This window comes from Lineus longissimus, chromosome 13 (assembly GCF_910592395.1).
Source record: "Lineus longissimus chromosome 13, tnLinLong1.2, whole genome shotgun sequence".
NCBI lineage: Eukaryota > Metazoa > Nemertea > Pilidiophora > Heteronemertea > Lineidae > Lineus > Lineus longissimus.
In genome coordinates, this window is record NC_088320.1 from 2,728,760 (window position 1) to 2,744,117 (window position 15,358).

The window sequence follows — 15,358 nt, forward strand, 5'->3', positions numbered from 1 at the left end:
CACATGTTTTTGGGACCAGTAACTTGCCACATTGGTGACGAAAATGACTGCAATTTCTCCAAAAACGTCAGCAAAAACATCATGAAGTTATTTTACACCATTTAATTGAATTGAATAAGTGGATAATTCAAAGAAAATGAGATAGCATCTTCCCTTACAGTAAGAGTTGGATGTTCGTTAGCGCTAATGAGTAGTGGCAGGTATAGCAACACCAGGAGCCGTACATACCATACTGTGGCTGTGTTTGTGTACATTTCTAGTGGGAAACTGGCACCATACCACAAGTTGAACTACAGAGGAAACTCCTTTACTCAAATATGTTTGCAGGACTGCTCATTTGGTTGGCCAGACTTACATACCTCCATTTCACAATAAGATTCTGCACGGCTACCAAATTAGCTATCTGGTTTCCCCCCCCCCCCCGTTATTAACTTTTTGATGACAGGGTGACTCTAACAAAGACACCCTGCAAGTCACAGCCGAACCCCTTGTATAGCAGGACTTACTGCCTCAATCTTGATCAACCTTCTCATATGTGATAACAGCGGCAGTCCACTAACACACCAGGAAACAGAGTTTCCCATACAAAAGCCTCCCGTTGTCCCAAACGGGTGTTAACCAACCCCCCAATACAATACCGAAGACCACACTTGAAAAAAATCAACCATATTTTCAAACAGACGCACCAAGGGTAACCATTAGCGCACATATCCTTGAGCTAATCATAATCACCAAATGTCACAGAAATTAAACACCTTTTGAAAATATCTGATCCTTTTTTATTTAACGACATGAAGCAAATTCTGAAGGATACAATTCGAGCAAACTTCCCCCAAGACACACCCTAGCGCCAAATGCCATACACATATTGCGATAAAAATCTTCCCTTAAAAGGTTAATCAGAAATTACCCCCTTAAACGCGCATGTCAGATTCGATTAAGTGAGGACAATGCACCTTTAAATGGGGACAAGTCTGCTTTGAGAATATCAAAGAATCTGGCTTTAATTTAGTCACTCCGGGTGTTCGATTACCAACACATTGAAAACGCATGTAAATTGAAAAACTGACAATATCGCGGCAGAATCGGTGAAAAATGCCCCTAAATGGACGGCTTCTATCGTCATCTCGGGCCATTCTCCGGCCATTACCATTATTACTGCTCCCGCACCACTAAGCACGAAATCTGTCAAAAAAACTTATGCGCAAAGAAAAATGTGATATGGAAACCTGCCCACAAAAGACAACCGGAGACGAGGGAACTTTTTAGATGGAAAAAACCTGCAATTATCTGCTCGCATACCACACTACCTCCAGCCGACCGGGTATTGTCCGTTCGCAAAACGTCCGGTGATTTGCCAAATCGAATTGGTGCTACAATGAAATCATTTCGAGACGGTACGGTGCTTTGAAAGTTTGATTGTAGACAATGTTTTATCAGTTTAAATTGTGCTAAGAAGTGTTTTTTTGTGTCTTCTTCTCAGCTTTTTTTTGAAACGATCCTGAATATTTTTTTTCAAAATATGTTTTTTCGAGAAAATTTGAGCGACTTTTCTTTGAAAATCACCCTCTCAGCAAACAATAGCTCTTGCAAACAGATGAAGTATCATGCTGTTTTGGCACCTAGATATGTTTTTACAACATGGTTGATAGAATCTAAGAAAGGACCCCGCTTTACAGAAATAATTTTTAAAATCATCCAGTTTCATTCATTGGAGTTCACATTGAATATCACCCTATTTAAAACAGGCACACAGAATCTGTGCTCAAATTTGAGATCTTTACTGTAAGACGCTGCCACCTTTTGCCAAATAGCGTCAATTTTACAAGACCTCCAACAATAACTGCATGAAACAGAACAAAACTTTGAATTTGCTGGAATTCTGAGTCACAACCAACAAGCTTGGACAAATCATCTGCACATCCCGAACAAGATCATACAGTGATCATTTTCGGACTCATCTCTGATCCTTTGACAGTATACCACATTCTGAATCAGTATCAATGAGCCCTATGACCAAATATGGTCACCTTCAAGTGGATATCCATCAAATTGAACCCTAATCCACTATAATATACTTAGTTATTGTTGACATTATCTAGATTGTGATATCCAAATTGCAAATATCTCAAATATCTTAAGATTAAACAATCAAAATTTTATGAATGAATTTGCGCCAAATGTGCTACTGAAATTTAATCGGAACGCTATATATACTTTTATGAATGCGAGAAACGATGCTTTTATGAATGCCATCCTGGACACAGCCAAAAATAAACATGGTATCTCCACGCTCATCGCAGCCTGCGGACCTCCCACACGATATTTAATTCATGTCCATCATCGGTTTTGTTACAAGACAAGAATTATCATAGTTAATCATTTGAGGAGAATAATATGACATGGGTCAATGGTCTAACACTATAGGATGTGACGGGCCACTGGTCTAAAGGTATTTATGAAGTCTTATAAGTTGCCGATCTGAGAAAGACTGCCCTTTGCCTCAACTGTAAAAGGCTGCCCAGTTTAAGTGCCATCACAATAAAAGTGTCACCATTTATTGCATTGAGAGTAAAATCATACAAGTGAAATCACGAAGAAATAAGATGCAATTTATGTCATTCTTTTTCAATTTCAACTACAACTAGGAATTTCATTAATGCATTTGATTCAGCCTGCTCTATTCAACAAGCATTCGCAGTCTGTACAGAAGCTTTCCCTTTGCATTTGGGCAAGTTTTACACATATTTCCACAAATTGATATTATTTACGAAAATCGCAAAAATAAAGCGTCTGCAAAGTATTGGGTGTTTACAGTTTGTGTTCCGTTATCATGATACTGTTCTTCATGTGGTATCATCAACTTGATCATCCTAGATTTCGATCCCGATCTCCACCTATCGCAATCTGATCATGTCATAACTGATTAGATTTGCCGATCTCATTTTCTCCTTTATCCACTGCAGGACATGAATTATGGCCACCAGGTGGCTTTGCGGCTGTGGGTGGGGATGCCTCTGATAAAGGAGACCACTTTCAAACAGTTTCCTGAAGAAGTCCAGCTCCCCTTCCATTTGGTTTTTTTAGCTTTTCGCTGAATCCACAGATCGGAATCGGTTTTGGATTGAGATTTTTCATTCGGTGCTAAAGCCTGTTTTGTCCTCGACCCTCGCTCTAAACTCTACGTGACGGTGTATTACAAATCAGGTTTTCTTGCTTGCAACCATCATGGTTGAAGTATTTCAGGCTTGTCGGTCACCAGCCAAGTTGGTCAAGAAGTACTGGCCAAAGGTTTGTCAAGTGGAGAGGTCATGCAACAACTTCATTGAAAGTAAAAACAATACAGGAGTTGAACTAACTGTTTGCATAGCAGTCAAGAAGCTGCCTAGAGTACAGACACTGAAATGCAGATAGAAGAAACTGGCTGACTCTCAAGTACTAAGCTTACTTTGTAAGTAGACAGGTGAACTCTCGTAAACACCTCTATGGCTAGGTTCAGATATCCATGAAAGTGCTTTTTATCATGAAAGACGCAGATCCTCCTGATAAGATGGTGCCAAGTTTTACTACATCCGCGCGTTAGTAAATAAACACTTCTAGTAGAGGCCCTCAGTTCAAGGGGGGGGGGGAAATACTGACATCCAGTTTGTTATGGTTAGTAAGAGAGATTCTAGAGGATGTTCTGCAGTGGCACAAATGATTCATACTTCCCCTCCTTGCCAAAATGGGGCAATACAAGTACCTTTGGTGTTGCTTGAATTTCAGTTCAGACGAGGTGATACCCTCTTCAGACGATCAATCACTTTGCTTAAATTTCTTTTGTAATTTCATGCGCTACTTTTGACTTTGACCTGAAAGCTGTCAAATTCATCATATCTGATGGAAACTTGATGATATTCCTGCTGGTAAAACACACCTGGCTAAAACAAGATCAAAGTCGTCACCGGCGAATTTGAGACGATTCCCGTCCAACCGATTCCGAATATGACAGTCAGGAGCACTCTCAATTAACGGAACAATCGTCCATACATGTCAAATCGTCAAAATTTCCGAAGTGCTCGCAATATAAAAAGATTGCCATCAGTCGTTGTTTACAAAGTGGTCCTCGACCCCCTAAATTCTGTGCTTGATACTCGGCCGTTTTTAGATTTTGATTCATGCTGAGGTAACGTGAGTTGTCTGTACATTATGGTGTACTTTATGTACAAAATGTAAAGGATATCCTGGCAAGCTTGTATGAAATAGAATTCTATATCTTTGTGTGTAAAAATACATAGAGGTGGTGTGAGGATAGAGTCTACATGTGTCGGCATCGGTAAACATAGTTTTGAAGCAAAGTTGAAACATGTTATTTCCGTGAGGTCAGATTAAAATCGGCATTCCGCCATTCTTCAAAACTTGTCCGACACCGGATGTGTATCCTGATATCATTTGGGAGAGTCCCTGTTTTTGGTCACTTTGATTATCATCAGAAATTGACAGAAAAGTGACATTTCCAATAAGTTCTAAAGCAGCTCTGACAAGATGTGTCAGAGGGTGAGAATGAGAATGAGAATGCTTCTGTGTTTGAAGGTTTCCATAGCTTGATACATTTCCACCCAGCCATGCAGCCTTCGTTAATTTTGACTGACATGTTTAATCCTCTGTCCAATCAAGGAAATGATTTTAGACTAATTACTGAGATTCTATTAATTGCAACTTAATTAAACCAGGTTTTCAGTATTCTACGGAAGTGTAAACTCCGCAGGAGATAAGAAGCCGGCAAATGTTTTAACTCAAGTGGTGGCAAATATACACATCTTAATTAATGGGTGCATTACCTGATGCCTCCGTTAATAACCTATTTTTTAAGAGAGACAAAGTCTTCCCAGTAATAGGCTTTAAAGTGAGAAAATGAATGCGAAAATATAAGACACACAAAATTTTCTGGGTTTACAGTAATATCTGAACAGCAGATAGGAATGTATAATATGACAGCGCAACAGTTCAACCTTTGAGCGTTTAGTCGGTGTCTCCCCAACAGGATTCTGTCGACATAATTTCAATATTTTTTCAAGAACATTTCGGGTCCGAAAGATACTTGGATGTTTTCTGTGTCGATGGCTCTTGACAGACTTTCTCCGCCCAGCCAAGTGACCACCATGTCATGGAGTGTGAATTCCCTGTATTGATGACTTCGTGGTAGTTTTTAACACTGCGATGAACTCGGTCGAGAATGTCGGCCATTTTCAGATTGCGATACTTCGACACTTCAAGTCAAGAGGAGAGATTTCTGGGAATTGAGAAGGCACTGGAGGCCGGTTTTAGTGCTTAGAGAACTCCCATTATAATTCAGTGACAACTATAATGACAGATGGCAGCACCAGTCACATACATGATGGTCTTGGGTCCTCAAAGAGGGAGGGGGGTACTGCAATGCTGGAGCAAATTTAAAATGTAAGAGTACCTCCTTTAAAACGGAAGTCTTGAATTGAAACACTCTTTTCACACAAAAACTTCCCGCACTTTTTCACAGGAAGTCTGAGTGATCAGTTTCCCTTGAGGATATGGTATCATGAATATGGAATGGGGACATTTCATACTTGGTATTCTGACACACTTTTGGAACCTGGATGTATAGTATCCCAACTTTTTGCATGAATCATGGCATGAAATGATTATGTGGAGACAGGCTTTTAAGAGCTAATTTACTTTCTTCAATGACAGTACTAAGTAGTTTTTCTGTAGCTCTGATAAGGTTGTATACAATTCTGCCTCAGGCTCCTCATTAATCACGCAGCCAACACAATATTTTGTCACCGAACGTAAACAATGACGTGAATCCAAAAATAGAATCTTACTCAGGATCCACAAAAAAGACATTTGTTTGTTAGACTTTCAAAGAATTAATGCAGGAGGAGTATTTTTTAATTGGTTTTCAAAATCACTTCGCAAGCGATTTTAGTCGCTGCGTCCCGCATGAGGAAAGTGAAACACCCGTCATGTTTTGCCGGAGGATGGAAATGATGCAATCAATTCAGCGCGTGGAGATATGTGGGAAGTTTGGCTTGTCTTAAGTTTGCGTTTTGCCCCATAGTAGGCGCTTACAACACCCAGTCATTTGCAGCTTCCTTTGTGCTCCATAAAGATAACCTACTCTGGCCTTGACTTGAGATGGTGTAGGCCCTGGCCTATAATATATCATGTATCAGATTATCGTTTCATAATAAACCATCCTGTTTTTATCAAAGGAGGCAGAATAAGATTTCAGACTCCAATGAGTAGATAAGATTGATCAAATAACAATCCAAGTACAGTTTGTGTCAAAAGTAAAATAAAGCATGTAAATAACCTGGCCAGTTTAATGCACAAATTGGTTCCCAAACTTCTCCCCAGATGGCAGGATGGCACTCCTGAACTGCTGCAATGGCCTGGAAGAAGGAGAGGGTTCTTGTCTTGGTGTAATACATTGGGAATCTCGACCTCGTTGCCACCGAATGCACTGAAGTTACCACAAGAGTTGAACGCACCACCACGTAGGTTTTACGTGTGTCCGCCAATGCTGCGAATGCCTGCTATGTCGGCTCAAAGGTGTTCTGTTGGTACACTGTTTACTTTCGGTCATACTACACCCCGTATGCCTCAACAAATGATTCCAAGACCACAGATCTGTTTTATTATTACACAGGTAGCCTGTGAAAATAGTACTGTTGGAAGATCTGGCTGAACATCCAGGATGCCGGATAACTTCCAACACCATCTTGTTAAATTTCATACTCCATGCATTGGCTCCTTATCTCCGCACCAGGGCCAATGATCATGGTAGCAATTAGCAACTGTTTGCCCTTTGCAAAATAACAAAGATCCTCAGCAACCATTTTATATTCCCAAAGAAGAGCAAGTTGCTTGGCAACCATTTGGGATTTAGAAAGAACAAAATCCACAGCAACTATTTTTCGTTTTGCGAAATCCTTAGCAATGTGTGCATTTTGAGATGGTCCCTGCAGAAAAACTCATTCAAGGTGAAGAAAGTGATGAAAAATAGCATCCCATAATGCAACACCTACCTTTGTCGCCATTTTTTCTTTTGATTTCATCTTTCACCGTCCGACCCTCGTCTGTGTCGGTCGCCATGGCAACATCTGGCAAATCTGTCAACGAAAAGTTAGAAGTCATGAATATTCATTAAAAAAATCTCAAGATTTTGACAAAACATCCAACTAGCAGGTGCAAGAAATAAAATTCCCATCTTGCAGTTTCAGTGTCCTCTGGCTCCATCACCACTGCATAATTCAAAGTATCGAAGAAAAAAATGGAAAAAATTAACTTAAGAGGGTTAATTCCAATATCACTGAAAAGTGAATGGGTTAACTGAGGTCCGTCAGTATCTTTATCATCTCAGGACTAAAGATGTCCACTATTCATCCCATTCTATCCTAACAGTTGCATTCATCCCCAGCCAATCCCAGTCCCATTGTTCTGTCAGCCCCTTGGCGATTTTCACGGACCACCACACCCCAAAAGATCACTCAGTTGTGATGAGCAATACAGTGACGCTGTCACAATATGGCGTTACGTAACCAGGGCAACTGTAGATGCCGCTGACCATCGCCAACGGAAACATGTCTCATTGTGAGAAGCTCTGATGCAACGAAAGCACAAAAGCAGTGCCATCATTTGAGTAAATGTTTGTCGATTTTTAGCGACTTTTCCAACGCTGCCTTTGAAAAAGTGTCAAAGTTGACACAGATAGGGCCAACAATGAAATTGATAAAATCGACTGTTGACTGATGGCGCGATTTGTGAGAGCGCTAAGACGGACAAACCATGATAGGACACGTCTCACCATAAGTCACTAAGGAGGTCAGCGCAGAACAAAATGTCCCGTTACATTTTTAGCCATGATGTAATCAACATTACGGAGTCTGGGTCATTCGATTTTTTGGTTAAGTTTTCAAATTTTGCAATGGATGGCCTGCGTTGCTGCAACCTGAACCTCATGGTCTGTACTCCCTTAAACATAGCTGGGGTTAAATCTTCATAAGATGCAAAAACCTTGGTGGTCAATATGGTGTTGTTGAGGATTCGTCCTAAATATTACGGAGGCTAGTTTTAGGTGAATGGCTAAACTCTCCAGCAGAGTTGTGTCCACTTCTACTTCCTACATTTAGACCGACAGTAGTTCTCGGATGATACCTCGGATGATACGTATTGGATGCGTCCAAGAGCCACCTTCTTTACAGAATTCCGGAAGAGACTAGCGCCAGGCCCGGCTCTTTAATCACAGGACATTTTCAAACAAGTCTCAACAAAGGCGCTAAACAGCTCAAGAAATTTGGTGTCAGAATTGTCACCATGAAGAAAGACCCTAAACTATCTTTGACAAGCAGACTATGGACCATCTTCAAAATGACTTGTCCAGCCCCAGGGGAAAAATCCCAGACAAAAAATCACATCCTTTAGAAAAACTGTGAAAAACCTGTCTCTTAAATGGTTGAATAGGAAGAATAAAAAAGTGTTTTTCTTTTTTTAAACTCAAAAATTCATTGTCATTGACTTGATCAAAAGCACTTCACAGCTAAGATCCGTTGAACCATCTCCCAAGCTCTAGACGACAGGCCTTTTTCAATTGCATTGTTCTTACACTGTTTAATTGTGAAGAGGGTGCCACATGTACCCAAATTAGCAAAGATTTTAAATTTTTCTCTTTAAATGTTTGTTTTTGTTTTAAGGGATAACTGACCTCAAGCATTTTCTATGCTCGAAATGGGTCATATTGCGCCTTAATCCTGTCATTTCTTGTCGGAGATAGCAATATAGACTACTTCAGTTTTTGAAATTCCAAATAACTGCTTGTACAACGAACTCACCACGCCTCACAAAACCTCCTGGCATGCCTGACCCCTTTTGACAGGCCTGATCCCCTCACCCCGTTGTCGTGCTCCCACTTACAACCCCTTCCCCTGAATTTCTGACAACCGCCTTGTAATAAGTGGCGACATTGTCCCGCCTCTCAGTGAACAAATGTAGCGTGAAGAGGTGACAATCGCCAGGGGCCGAAAATAAACCCTCCTCCGCTCATCTTATTGTGGAAGCCAGACGACTTTCCCATTCAGAGCACACTCTATCATTTATATGACTAGTTTATAGTCATATCTGTACATAACATGATTATTAGTTCCACCCGTGTTTGATACCACCCGCCTTGTTTTGTGGACGAGTTACCGCCCACAAAAATATCAGCACCCCTGGACCTACCGGTCACATCTTTGGGATATCGTCACCCTGCCTAAGTCATCTTGACCTGTTATGTAACACCAGTAAGACATATTACCAATTGCATGTTCGTTGTCATGTTCATTGTCATGTTTTTACATGTTATCCTTAGTCAGTTGCAAAATAAATTTGAAATAGTTTGGAAAAGAATCAGTTTTTTCCATTTTTCTCAAAAGTAGAAATATGACTTGGGCAATTATTTTATGAGGTTGATGATATAAACTGAGGACTGGTGTCAACCATTATACTTGTAACAGAGGAAAAACATCAAGGTCCAACCGGGGATTGAACCCGGGACCTCTCGCTTATAAGGCCATCACTCTACCGACTGAGCTAAAGGGAATTTCCTTCTAGCCTGGGCTAGTAGAAATGATGCCACCACTACATACTGAAGCAATTTTTCTCGGGAGCTCAGGAGCATACAAAAATGGAACACTACTCTACATACAAGTCCCAGTTAAACATTTACTAACTTAGGGCTTTGGAATTTTAAAAAACCCAACTCCATCATGAAATGTTCGGACACAGTTCATGAAACCAGACTAAACGTTGTGAGAAAAAAACCCTTTAAAAACACATTTATCCCCTCTGGACAGTTTTTAGGGACTTGGTGACCCCTCGGTCAATAGACCAATTATCTTAATTTACACGACTAATTTCACTATTTGTGGACTAATTGACGGAGAATGACACACAAATGTAAAGATCACGACAAAATGGATGGATCAACAAAGTGATTTTTACTTGTCATTAAATCAGTTATTTGCAGAACAATTTGAAGAAGCATGTCAGGCCAAAGGCTTTTTAATCAAAGATTAAGTTCTCAAACAGAGGAGTATAGGATGTTTCAGTCAAGAATAGATAAAGATGATCGAGTTGTCTTGACCACTTTTCTGTCACGAAGCAGACTGCTCCCTGACCCTTGCCAGAGTCATCTTCACCATTGAGACCATTGACTGAAGGTAGAACCTGTGCATCTATTGGAGATTCGTAGACTCAAGAGGTTGTAATCCGGTCAGAGTTGTGTTCACCTTCAGTTGGAGTGCCCTTCAAATCGTGATCACTTCCTATCAGATCGTCCCTCAAGAGTGAGTGACTTGGCTGTGCATTGTTTTTGACCCTCACTTCCTGACACATTCCTGTCTCCTTTGCAGCACCAAGAGGATGCTTCTCTGCTAAAGTGGTTGTAATCTCCTCTCCTGCTCTTCTTTTTCAAACTTCCTTGGCATTGCACGGTCCAGCAAGTGGTTTCAGACCAATGCAGGACATTTCATTGTTAGTTTGCAGAGCTGTCGGGGGATACCACCTCTCCTCTTCTTCCTCTTCTAAGTTCTACATCATTCACTCTGCACTACGATGTGTTATTCTTCAAGGAGTATTCCTCCTTCAAGGTGGGATGCCAGTACAGTTAAGTGCCAATGGGTCAACTGGCCCACTGACTCCATCTTTGGCCAGTAGTAGAGTTTCACTTGGTGGGGTCTTTGGTTTGCCCAGTGGTACACATGTAGCCACCAGATACCAAGGCAAGCTACATAGGACTATGAATTCTCCACCCAAGACAGATCTTTCCGAGAACTAAAGTTTGTGCGATACCCTCTTTCTTGCAAGCAATATCAGCATCTCTTCTCGCCCCATGAAACCCGGATGCAGTTATTTTAAGATAAGATGGCTACCAGCTGATGAGGCCTGTTGAATTGATTTCTTTATTGATGAAGAATTGTGTTAATTGATTATCTTGAATCAGTAGCAGTTCACCTTGGAGAGGGGGGCAAAGGGGGTGCCTAGTAACAATCTTAGGAGACTAGAAGAGGGGGGAATGGGGTACATTATCATGAAGTTTTCTTGTAATTCAGGTTCAAAACCGGAAAAAAATTAACAAAATTTTTGGAAATAAGGAATGCAAAGTTCACAAAGATTGAGCAAAAGTTCATCGAGGACATTAACCAGCATCACTGAATTTTTAACAAAGCTAGTTCATTTTGTGTTTGTGTTAAAATGGGTGTCAATGGCATCTAACTCAACCCAGAGGGGTAGCTTATCAGAATCGGGTCGGTAAACCTCAGACAACATCCCCTCAAAAATTTGCACTAAATCCACACCAAATTCTTTCCCATCTTTGTAGACTAAGTGTTTTTATTGTGTCTTTGACTAATACTTTGCCTATTGTCCGTTTCAAAAGCAAAAAATCAAAATTGAAAATACAACTGGATTATTTTCAAAAGAGGTGAGTACAGTGTTGTCCATGTCAAAAGGGAAATGGTCTTGGTATTGTCTGCGACATAAAAAGAAACAACGACCTATTGTCTGTTCCAAACAAGAAGTCAGGAAGTGCACTGTTATTTACTAATTGAATTGAGACTGAAGAGTCGAATCAAATGATGACTGAGCAAAATCCCAATCTCAAGCAAGGTGACCAGGCAGCTCAAATGCGTCGAAAATAGGAAGTTTTGGCCGGTTTAAGTTACCATTTCAAAATTTCAGCAGCGGACATGACACAAATCAAACAAATTCATTTTTCGGCCTCGAGACTTGGTGCTGTAACTTCTCAGCTCTGACAATGGTCATTGCTATTCCTGGTAGGACTCAATAGCCTAAAAGTCCACCCGAGACTTTTTCAATTAGATCTGAAGAGTGGCATGATTGTTGGCGGTGAATGGATGAATGGCTGCTTTGGACTGAGAAATGGGTGCCAGATTGTTACATCTTACAATGATGCACATACATTTTGTAGGCAAATACTGGGGTGGGAACCAAAGGATGTTGTAGCCTACACAATGTCCATTACATTGAACAGAAGGGCTACTTTTACAGACCTTTTCAAGCACATTTGCTGTTGTTGACAGTGCATGCAACTGTTGCCACGGCATGACACAGTGTGTGTCTCCTTGGACAAGACCCTTCACTTGACTTGCTTTCTCAACATTGAAAACTCAGTCAACTTGGTTGTTACAATCAAAACTCAGTCAGGAATGGTTGATTTGGACAAACTGATTTTTAAGAACTTTCCGTTTGGACCTAATTTGTTGCAAAGATTTTCATTCATTGAGATTGGATGTATCCAAACTCATTTGAAAAATTATAATTGGTCATTAGACATCCACTGGAGCACTGTCCAGAGTCTACCAACAGCGCAAAAACCACTTCTAAGAAAACACGAAAAAAAACTTTCTTTATTTGTTGTTCTTCATGTCCATAAACTTTTCCCTTTTATCTTCGTCCCCTTTGCGCATCGCGATGGACAGAAGACGATCACAGGAGTACATTCCAGTCTGTGTGTCCTGAATAGTTGCAGTGGAGGCGGGCAGCGCACGATTCACCAGCGAGAGCAGGGAGTCCGTGTAGGCGCTACGGGGTGCTATAAATTATCACCAAACGTATTGTCCAGTTGTCCTGAAAACGCATCCAAAAATAGGAAAAGTGACACGATTGTGTCATTCTCTCCATTTTCTCGGCCCATAATGGGGACATCAATAACACCCCTGAGGTGCGGAACTTCGTAGGCTGGGTTCGATTGAATGAGCCGTCTTTGCCAAGCGGATGCCGCGTTTATGCAATGATGTAACGCAATGCGGTCGAGTTGTGCCAACTGAGTGTACCCCACACCGTTCCCCACTGGTCACTGGTCGCCCTCCCAAGTTTGACCACTGGGAACTTGCGTGGGGCAACCTTTTATAGGGAACCGAAATATTTCTGCAACAATGAAAAGATGAGAGAAAGATCTTTACTGTAAGGTTTCAGTTCTAAGATGTTTCCAAGCTTTTTCCCCTTAGTGTGTACCACACCACTGACCAAGGCATTAGGGTGAGAGCAATTTTCATGTTGCTTAGACAATCAGTTCTTGGTTGATGGAATGAATTCTATCTGTACCTAACTTTTGAGATGGTCCCTTAAAGATATTTGGAAATCTTCTCTTGAACACTTGAAGGATGACCCACCATGTCTCAATATTCAGTATATACATTGTCATTGGTCGTCCCCTGTTCTCGACATGCATATTCATAGGGATTTGACTTTTTCTTCAAAAATATTTAAAAAAGTACAGATGTAATTGTATTTTGAGATGTTCCCTAAACTCATGAAGTTTGCAACAAAGAATGGCATGCATTTCCGATGGTAAATCAGTAGAAAAATCAACAAGAAATTTAAGACAGTGCGCATGTGTTTGGTCTTACTTCTACCCATGATTGCTTTCAACAAAATCGTTTTCTTCATCTGAAAAAATCTGCCAAGATGTTTTCTCCGTAAACTGTGTTGCGAATCCTGGCTTAAATTACCGACCGCTTCATTAACGAAGTAAAGTAATTAGCAAAGTTCACAGTGCACTTCCTCTGGGGACAATTAAGATATTCACGATAATGGGACCCACGGGAAATTACACTTTTTTTTCTGCAGAACTCCAAGGGAGGTACTGGCTTGGCTGCCATTAACTGCACTTTTTGAGGACAATCTTGGCAAAGAAAATGAATGGAGTGTCTCGATGCCATGCAGGAACTAATGCACAGTAGAACCTCTCTATAAAGGGCACCCACGGGACTGAAAAGCGCTGTCCTTAATAGAGAGGTGTCCTGATTAGAGAGGTCAAATTGAATTGAAACCACCCAATTTGGGACCAAAACTATTGTCCTTCATAGAGAGGTTGTCCTTAATAGAGAGGTTGTCCTTAATAGAGAGGTTGTCCTTAATAGAGAGGTTGTCCTTAATAGAGAGGTTGTCCTTAATAGAGAGGTGTCCTGTAGTTTACAGAGTACCTGTGTAGGGGGCGCTACAGATATTCATCCGCAGTTGTACAAAAACAGAGTTTGTATTTGTAATGTTTGTAACCATCTTCTGATCAATTTACCAAAGAAGATCCCGCTATTCAGGGGTATTAGAAACATTAATCATTAACAAACTTTAAACCAACAAGTTCTAGCCAGTCCTGTCTGATAAGGGAGGTAAAAATTACATAATGTGATGCAACTGACAGAAATCGAACTAAGGATTTTACCCACTGGATCATCCAACACTAATGTTCCCACCACCAACAGCTATAATCCACTAAACGGTGTAAACACTGATTTCCTCAAAGACCATAACCTGCTGGGGGCATCTGGTTTCGTTCAGAATACATGGAATAATGACTACAGCAACTGGTTCAAAAAAGTTTAGTTCTATATGCTGGAGTCACCTGTACTCAACATATAATGCACACTTTAACCCTTCAGAGCCTGAGGGCAGAAAAGGTCAGACTTTGTTTAAAGGGAATCTATAGGCAGGTATAGGACAGTTTTAAGGGAGAGATGAATAGTGCTCATTTTTGGCCCAAAAATAATTTTGGCATCCCCCACCCCATACAAATGACAATCAATGACGCCTGAACCTAAGTTAGTCCTGAGACAGAAGTATGAAAAAGTAGGACAACTGATGCAAAAATGTACTCAAGATAAGTACAATGATAATACATCATGACGTATTTCAGAACAGACAATTTGACTGACTGAGAGCTCATAATTATCTTCCTTCTCCTTCTCCTCTTAAAGAGTTGAAATATTCTGTAAGTTATTTCCAACGGTCATATAAGGTAATGAAAAGTAACAATTTGAAAAGAAAAAGGCAATGCAATGCAATGCAAGTATAGCCAAATAGATATAGAAACACTGTTGCAAAACTTACACGCATCCACTTTTTCAGAACAGAGTATAGTCCAATGGATATCACTAAAGCATCAGTAACTTCATCCAAAGTCATCAACTTTCACTAAGCGTTTTCTCAACTATTCCGACGAATATTTCTAAATTTCTTTCACAGTCACAATCCAATGGTTATAAACTTTCCAACAGTACTCGTAGTTCTTCCTACTTATCTCCAGATTTGGTGAAATCAGTGAGTGAAGCAGACCTCCATCAGCCCTCTAAACTTCCCTCCATGTGGATATTAATGTATGCTTATTTATGTAAATTAGCGTAACCTTTAACTATGACCTTTGAACTCATGAGGATGACTGGCGCTAGGGTTGCGTTTTCTCGGTAGATGGCGATACCGTACAAGGGCTAATTTTCCAATAATGGCAATATTGAGTGAGACAATGCGAGCTTTATGGCTTGGGTACATCTCTTATCTGTGC

The 15,358-nt window shown here is 40.6% G+C and overlaps 1 protein-coding gene across 1 annotated transcript in view; it reads right to left on the reverse strand.

The window, feature by feature from the left end:
• The window catches only part of LOC135497987 (zinc finger protein GLI4-like), a 35,605-nt gene extending 20,460 nt beyond the window's left edge, over positions 1 to 15,145 (reverse strand). The window contains exons 1-2 of the mRNA XM_064788095.1: positions 14,908 to 15,145; positions 7,047 to 7,130 (exon numbers count right to left, since the gene is read on the reverse strand). Coding sequence (XP_064644165.1) covers positions 7,047 to 7,113 — 67 coding nt within the window. The 5' untranslated portion in view covers positions 7,114 to 7,130; positions 14,908 to 15,145. The remainder of the gene's footprint in view (positions 1 to 7,046; positions 7,131 to 14,907) is intronic.
• Positions 15,146 to 15,358: the final 213 nt, after the last annotated feature.